Source organism: Myripristis murdjan, chromosome 15 (assembly GCF_902150065.1).
Source record: "Myripristis murdjan chromosome 15, fMyrMur1.1, whole genome shotgun sequence".
Lineage (NCBI taxonomy): Eukaryota > Metazoa > Chordata > Actinopteri > Holocentriformes > Holocentridae > Myripristis > Myripristis murdjan.
Window position 1 is genome coordinate 2,601,277 of NC_043994.1, and position 9,143 is coordinate 2,610,419.

The 9,143-nt window shown below is 38.5% G+C and overlaps 1 protein-coding gene across 1 annotated transcript; it reads left to right on the forward strand.

The window, feature by feature from the left end:
• Window positions 1–339: 339 nt before the first annotated feature.
• Window positions 340–6,883, forward strand: vax1 (ventral anterior homeobox 1). Its single transcript, XM_030070928.1, has 3 exons — window positions 340–553; window positions 2,584–2,771; window positions 6,341–6,883. Exons 1-3 carry the CDS (start codon window positions 340–342, stop codon window positions 6,881–6,883), a joined length of 945 nt encoding a protein of 314 aa, XP_029926788.1.
• Window positions 6,884–9,143: the final 2,260 nt, after the last annotated feature.

A 9,143-nucleotide genomic window follows, 5' to 3' on the forward strand; every position in this document is an offset into this window, starting at 1 on the left:
TCCATGGCTCTGATTATTTGGAGATCATCTATCAGCCTGATGTCTATGTAACAAGGCAAGGGGGGCATTAAATCACTGTTGAGTTTCACGGAGAAGTCCATGATCACTGGGCAAAGGAGTTTGGTCAACGATAACAAGGCTCCTTGGTCGGTCGAGGGAAGTGTTTCACCGAACATTAGGTAGCTGACTCTACCCTGCTGAAAGGTGCTGTTTTGAAACTAAAACCCACACTGTCCAAACGATCCGGCGTGCCGTAGTCTCCGTAATCTTTTTTTTTTCCCACCTTACAAAGGAAAAAAAGAGGCGGACGAACGGAAGGTCCAAGAGGATAAACTGAGCATGGAGGTCAGGTACAACCAAGAGACGGACGGGATGGTGCTGAAGAATGGACTAAAGGAGGGGAAGGACGGCAAAGACTCCCAGGGCAGCCTGTCCAAGACCTTCCTTAAGGAGCAGCAAGACTCGTTTTCCCCGTCTGGGACTGTCGACAACTGTGAGAAGAACAGGGGGAGCACAGGGGACCCAGACTACTGTCGGAGAATACTGGTCCGAGGTGAGGCTTTTCTAATAACTTGCAGTGGTGGAAGATTGTTGAAAGCATCGGACGCTTGTTAGCAGTGAAGTTCTAAAATAATGCTTTTATTATCCGCCTCGGATGTTTGATATGTGGTAAGACAATGGACAAATAATTGGATCTCTATATTTAGGACAGATTTTATTTTAAATTATAAGTGGCACATTATAGCAAATTTCCCCTTAAATGTAAAATAGTTGTGATTGTTTTTTTTTTTGTTATTGTTTAGTTTAGTTTAGTTTAGTTTCAGTCACATAACTGGAGCCCACAAAAAGGGAAATTATGTACAACCTGGATTGTTCAGTCTCACTTGCAACTTCTGGGGCTTTTTTTTTTTTTTTTTTTGGTGTGAATACAATTATAAGAACATAACAATATAGAAGAACAAAGACAACTTGGTCATGCAAATTATTTTTATTATTTCTAAAGCAATTTATTTTTTGGTGCAAATGACGTCAAGCACATTTGTGCTACATATATACTTTTTGTATTTTGGAAGTAACCACTTTATGTTCAGAGACATTTATGTATTGTCATTTCTTCAAAGCATTTGCTGAACTACATTTGTTTCATTTCAGATTCCACATCTGCATTACAAGCAGTGTTAAATGATTCTTAACCCCCCTCTCATCTATGTTTCAATGCTGAGGCATTTTAGGAATAACACATATATATTTTTTATATCACATTTTGCACATTTAGAAAGTATACATTGTAATTACAAATAATAAAACATTTTGGGAAAAAAAGATTTAAAAAATCGTTTTGATAAATGTATCAGTATTTATAAATTAGCAAGTTATGAATTTGTGTACATGAATGTCTGCTGCCTGGAAAATGTGCAGATTATTTATTTCATTTCTTTGATAGAGTGTTGGCCCCACATTGAACATACTACTTGAAAACAAACCCTAAATAGAACCTTGCTGACAAGATTGGTTTAGTTACACAAGATCTAAGAATACAGGGCAGGCATGCTAAACAGAGTGCAGAGAAAAATAGTTTTTCAATTAACGTTTTCATTATTATTGGATATTTCCTTTTTAATACCGATTAGACACAGTCTGCATCGATCATAACAAATAATTGTTATTTAAATTCCTGCAGCATCCCACCCTCTGTGGTTTTGCATAACAAAAAACATTTAAGATACAATTACGCTAAATTTAATGCCATTTTTTAAAATCCACACACACACACACACCTATTAAGCAAATCTAGGATGATGATAAATGTAATTGTTGCAGCAAGAGAACAATTATTTGATGTAATTTAGGTATGTACAGTATTATATAAATTAACTGAAATTGAAGTGAAGCATTTTTCATTCCTACTTTATTATTGTATTTTAATTCAGTGACTTCATACAACATTTCCATATATCTGTAGATCTTTTTCTGGCCACAAATGCCCACAAATTACTGGAAATGGATCAGCCTCAACTTAATTTGCACCAAATCAGAGAGGTTTATTATATTCCATCAAATTTTATATATGTAATATATGTATACTTTCTTTAGAATGGGCTATTTTAGATCGATAGTTAGCAATTAATTATTTAAAATGTAGATCCTAATTACCAGTTTATATTTCTGGAACAAAGGCTTTTGAACAGATTTTACACGCGCTGATCATCTGTCTACATCCGTACGTACATGGAGTTACAATTTAGACCAAATACAGTCACAAAGACCAAATGAAACTGTGACAGGAAAATTCAGCCTTTGAGAAATTTGATGAATTCATTAAGTCTCATGACATGATCAGATTCATTCTCAAATCAATAATAATAATAATAATAACAACAATAATAACAATTTTAATGGGAATTATAATAGGTTGTGAGGTTGTGATGATGATGCTTCATAATATTAGCAAAGGAAGTGCAGAACCTACCAGACTGCAGATATTTTGCCTTAATCTGTTCATTTCTTATTTCTTTTTGTGTTTTGTTTTATTGCTGAATAGAACTTTTCTTGATGCTGTGCCTCGCTGTGCTGTGGTTGCAGATGCTAAAGGTTCTATTCGAGAGATCATCCTGCCAAAGGGCTTGGATTTGGACCGGCCCAAACGAACCAGGACCTCCTTCACGGCAGAGCAGCTCTACCGGCTGGAAATGGAGTTCCAGAGGTGCCAGTACGTTGTTGGGAGGGAGCGAACAGAATTGGCCCGCCAGCTCAATCTCTCTGAAACTCAGGTAAGGCAGCATACATCGCTGGAATGGGCACATTGTACTTTTAGTGTTGCTTACAGTGTAAAAAATTTCCAGGCTTCTGTGAAAACACTTTATTCTATGCAGAGTTTAATAAATTAATTTCGTGGGGAACTAGAAAATAGCAAGTGCAGAGGACGGTCCGGATGCTTTTGTCTTTCCTCTCAGCTTTGTCCAAGATGAATATTATTGCCTGGGTCCTTTCCTTGCCTTACCCTTCTAGTCAATTTCTAAAACTGAATATTAGCATCTATTTTGGCATAAGACAAAATTATTTGTAAGGCGCAAAATATTAGGACTAGTTGCTCTTTTCCTGAAACCAGGTGAATCTATGTGGAGGCAATGATCCCTTATTGATTTTATCTATTAAATCCATTTCAGTAATGAGGGGATGTGAAGTTGAATGAGATCTGACAAGAGGGATTTTTTTTAAAGCTTTGAGACAGTAGCTAATGAATATTAGGATGATTTTACACACATTTTACATGTGCAAAACTACATTTACAAATAATTCTGACACAGACAAAAAGCTCAGATATTGTCATATCTAATACAGCTACTCAAAAGACATGCTGCCATCAGTTGATGCTGTTTTAAATTTTTTGCATTGAAATCTCTGCTTTCCAAAAATGAATTCATCTAGTCCTACTTCATGTAGAAATCAGTGTTGTTGGATTTTCACAATTTTACAAGGACATACTAGTTCCAATTATATCACCCCGCTTAAACGGATTTTTTTTTTTTGACACCCAAAATCCAGTGGCCTATCTAATGTTAATTTCAGTTATGAGTGTTTCACTTTGATGCCTGAAGCTACTAAATTGCCATGCTCACCAGCATGCTGATGTCAGTTTCATCACCAAAATAGCACACACTAATGCCAGATGTGTTGAGTGAAAAAACAGTATATTGCATATGAAAAATCCCAGGCTTTTCCTGCTCGTGCGTAGCTGTGGGGTCAGCAAAAGGTCACGCAGCGCCCACTGTAGGTGAACTGTATTTGCACTCTGCGTGTGACACCACATACCAAAGCGAGTCACTCGGTCACAGTGCACGATTTTGACTTCAGGGAAATCCCCAGCTCTGCTTCAATGCTCAGGCCAACATATTTCCAGCGGAAGTTTTACTTATTTATTCATTTGATCCTGCAAGCTGGCTAATGGCACCATCGGCTTCGTTTGTGGCGTAAATGCGTTGGTAGTGTCCGCCATGAATGTTTCAGTGAGGCTAAACGAGGCTGACTTTGAGCCGAGGTCTCCCGCTGACCTCGGTTCAACGGGGGGAAAAAAACGGCCTTTTCACACCAAGTGACACCCACGCAGGGATCTGTTTGTTTTTGTACAAGTCGAGAGTCCCTGAAAATCTTTTTTTAGAATATGCTACACAAAATTTACATAATCATTTGCTTTAACTTGCTAATCTTTAAACCATGTTCTGTTTCAATTTGTCCCCTTTCCTACTTGACCAAGAGAATTGCTGCTTTTCTCTCTCACTAACCTTCAAAACAAGCTAATTAATTCACAAGGGATGCTATTTTGCTTTGTAATAATGTAAAGGTAATGCAGATAACAACCTTCGTTCTCTATTTAAGCAGCGACAATGGTGTTTGGATTTTCTTCCAATGTCTGCTTCACGTCCTGATGAAGTGCCCTTTAATGACAACATCATGAAATTAACATTTTGTTCCCAGGCACTCGTGGGGTGTTACATTAAGGAATGACAGCCATTTGCTGAAGTGTGCACACCTAATCATCTTTGTTTGAGCTACCAGCTTCACCTTTTTCTGCATTGAGAATGTAACCTCTAAAATGGACAAGATGTTCCTTCGGAGCAGTTTTTATGGTGCATAGAGAAAATATTGGTCGTGGAGCATATTTTACTGTGATAAAATGGTTGTCAACAGTTGGTGAGGAGTCAAACCAGCTGTCTAAATGAAGAAAAAAAAATTCAAATGTGATTGGACTAGCAGCAATGTTGAGCTGGAGGCTGCTGATTGGTACGTGTACTCTAATTATGGGCCGTATGAAAGCAATCAGGTATGATTGCAGGAGACTTATAGGGAAAATTTGTAGTATTTCTAACTCATGGGGTAAACAGTGACTCAGAAAATCGGTTGTTTTGTTTCATTTTTTGCCATTCATTCAACTAGGAAATCACATAAATGTGACATATTTGACTACAGACATTTTAAAACCACAAAATGGATCCCTTGAGACAGATTAACCACTTTATTGAATGCGTGAAATTAGAACAGTCAGTGCCATAGTTCAGTCAATGGCTTCTTTTTGTTTCTTTTTCTGTGCTCGGTGTGCTGGATGCACACCCACCTCTAGTCATTTTTGCTTCCCAAATACATGGGATGTAGTCCCAAAAGATAAAAACAGAATGTTCCCTAGAGAAATGTATTTGATTGTTTATGAGGTATACCCTAAGCATATTGTTGTGTTAGTCTTCATAGACTGTACCTCGAGGCTGTCGAGGTCAGTGAGGAGTTACACCTATTATGGTATGTCTCTTTCTACCCTGTTTTTGGCTCCAGATTCGTAGTTTGAGGTTTGTAGTGGTAGAGGGTAAGAAAGATAAGGTGTAGTTGACGTGTGAAGGCTATTTGAAGCGTGCCTTGATTGAATTAACTGACTCAATGATGGTATATTTAAGCAGCACAGTGGGTTCTCTTCCCCGTGATTGAACAAAATCACCACAGCTTTTGGTTGCAATCAAAGTCTACAGTCCATAGTCATTACCTGGTGGACCACTTGTATCTGTGTGTGTGTGTGTGTGTGTGTGTGTGTGTGTGAGAGAGAGAGTGTGTGTGTGTCGTGTGCATATATATCTGAATCGATACATCTATCTATCCATAAATATACCTATATCTATATCTATCTATCAAAATATATATGTACATATATACTCACACAGATAGAACGATAGCATGATAGAACGATAGATAGATAGATAGATAGATAGATGTAGTGTGAGTATGGAAGTGTATGTATTTGTCGGTGTGTGTGTGGCTGTATGTGTGGAGGGGTTAACTTGCAGACAAAAGTGTTGTGTAAAAACAGTGATATGTTTGGAGTGGCTGAATTAACTTAATCGATGAAGGTGTGAGGTAGCTGTGAGAGAGCTGGTGGTGAAATTCTCCCCATATTAAAACAGAGATTAATGCAACACTATAATCATAACTCTATATACAGTTGCTGCCTGAATTTATGAACGTAAACAAATTGAAATGAATTTAAATTTAAATGAATTTTTGTACTAATGCTTATTTATTTGTAGCTATACAAAAATTTCAGGGTGCCCCGGCGGCTCAGTTGGTGAAGGTGGCTCAGTGTGCCTGGCTCCTGCGTACAAATCCAACCCTGGATCTTTGTCGCATGTCATCCCCCGTCCCTCATTTTTTCCTGTTTCTCCATGCAATAAAGACAAAATGCCAAAAAAAAAAAAAAAAAAGAATTTATATATATATATATCTATATATATAGATATACATATACATATATACATCTATATAAGCTGCCTTTGTTTTCTTTTATCTGTGTCCTTTTCAGGTAAAAGTTTGGTTCCAGAATCGTCGCACTAAGCAGAAGAAGGACCAGGGCAAGGACTCTGAGCTGCGTTCGGTTGTTTCAGAAACAGCGGCGACTTGCAGTGTCCTGAGACTGCTGGAGCAGGGCCGGTTGCTGACGCCGCCAGGCCTGCCGGGCCTCCTGCCCCACTGCGGCAGCGGCACATTGGGTTCGACCCTGCGTCCTCCCTCGATGGCCATGCCCAGCAACGGCGGCGGCAGCAGCAACAGCGGTGGCGCCGGCACCGGGACGGCAGCTGGCAGCCCTCCTCTACCCACGGTCACCAGCTCAGGGACAGTGGCGGGCCTTCAGAGCTCGCCAGCAGCCCACGGCCTTTTCAGCTTCCCCATGCCCTCTCTGCTCAGCGGCGTCACCACCCGCATCTCCTCTAACCCGCTGTCCATGGCCGGCTCGCTGGCCGGCAACCTGCAGGAACTTTCAGCCCGCTACCTGAGCTCCTCTGCTTTTGAACCTTACTCGCGGACCAATGGCAAAGAGTCAATGGACAAGAAAGTTCTGGAATGATGCTTCATTTTTACATTCAAGGATTTTTAATTCCTCTGGACCGGTTTTGGTTGTTTTCTCGGCTGTTACCGTCTTTGTTTGGTTTTGCTCAGTCTCTTTCACCTGTCTGTCATGTTTCTTCTGTAGCAGTTCATGTAATCTAGTTGCACATCTGCTGCCTCATACAAGGAGGGACAAAAAAGACCCACACATCCAACAAAGATAAGGTGGCGGTGGAAGATTTTGCACAAAATTTTCATCTCCCTGTTGTGGGACTTTGCTACAAAGGTGTAGAGCAAGGGTATTCAGCTGAGTCCACAGGTTTTTTTTCCCAAGCAAAGGCTGCTCCAGGTGATTTCACCAATTAGCACACCTTCAACCAGAGAAGAGGAACTAATCGGTGAACTTGCCCGCTGTAGTCTTTAGCCAGAACGGAAACCTGCATACACTCAACTCTCCGTGGCGGACAGTTGAATATCCCTGGTTTAGAAAAACACATTCTCAAGAGATTACACAAGGATCTTTCAGGTTTCTGTTTGACAAATAATTAGCCCAATCTATTTATCCAAAAATACAAAAGAGCCCAGAAAATATGGCTGCTTCACAGAAAAAAAGGTACATAGTGTATAGCAGGAATTGATGGCTAAGAGTGTAAAGCGATGGTACCTTAGTTTGAATTTGTGTTTTCTTATTTAATTGTGTTGGGTAGATTCATGTCACTGCAGTTGCACAGAAAGCCAGAGAAAGAGAGAGTTGACAGCTTATGAAATCCAGGCAACAACTCTGACATATAGTTGAAAAAGGCAGCATTATGAGATAGAAATGAAGGCCTTGTTGTCAAAGTAGATTTAGGAATAAAGGTGTTGTGCAGTTCCATGTTTGCTTGGAGATCATTGCAAGGCCAATGTTAGGAGGAAACACCCGTGTATTTGACATTTGAATGCAATTTGTTTATGCAGATGCCTCGCAAATCCAACTACAAAAAAACACCTTTTTTAAATATTCATTTGTATCTGCTTTTATGTTTGGGCCAAAACAAAGTCCAGAGAAGATGTTGTCATACAGTATGATAGTTCAATTGTTCAGTGTTGTTTTCTAAATGGCTTTGTGAGGATTTTTTCCCCTATATGATTTTTCAACAGTCTTCAATTTGTGGCATTCATGTCTTAGAGATGCAGTACCTGACTTTTTTTTTTTTTTTTTTTTTTTGGTCTGTGATTTTTAATACCAGCGTGAGTTTTCAGGATTTTTTGTGTACAGTTTCTATTCCTTGCAGGGGCTGAGTACAGGAATGGGGCAATAGTAGACAGGAAGAGGGAGTCCTACAGAAAAGCTTTTCAGCAAAAGTAAGCTGCTTGCATTGTTGAATACTAAAATTTAACTGTTACAGGAGGTTTTTCAATCTTTAAGACGATATAATACATTTTTTCCTTTTCTTTTCTTTTTCTTTCTTTTTCTTTTTTTTTTTGGGCTGTGTGAAAGTTCCAAAATCCACAATCTTCATGAAAGATTTAGGAAGGCAGATGCATGACCAGACTGAATGGAATTATTGTAGTATAAAAGTACTGAAAATGACAAATGTACCTTAAAATTGTTATTTTATTGTAAATTATTCACTTCTGTAATTAATAGATTATTAGTATATCTGGAAAATAATGAATGAATGAATGTATTAGAGGGGCGATGAAATCAATCAAAGCTCTTTGGTGCTGTTGTTGTGAAATATCTTGAAATTTGTGAAATGTGTGGTGCAAATGTGCATATATATTATGTATATGGCTACAGACAAAGCCAAGTGTGTGTTTTTTCATTTTATTTCATACATGTTGCTATGAATCAAGTCATGATAAATTTCATTACTGTTATACCTCCTATACACAATGGCCTGAAGTGTCTGCTCCTGGAAATCTTTTATTATTATCATTATTTTAAGCAATCTTTGGAAATGTGGCAGATAAATTACTCATCCTTTGAATAGTGCAAAAGAGAACATCGATCTTGTAGTTCAAAGTTGAAGTTTTTATAATATTTAGAAATTAGAAAGGGAGAGACAGGTTTGAAAAAAGTCATTATGGGAGGATCAGGAATCATCAAATTTTGAAATAGATTTTGTTTAAGATGAAAATAGAAAAAAAAAACTACTGGTATGCAGATAAGCTATAGAACAGAAAAGAGCGATGACTTAAAAAAAAAACTTTCTACCTTGACTTGGACTAAGTTGAGAGATTTCAACAAGCAAGCAAGAGTACTGAGCTGTCAAAATGGATGCTGAGTGAGCCTG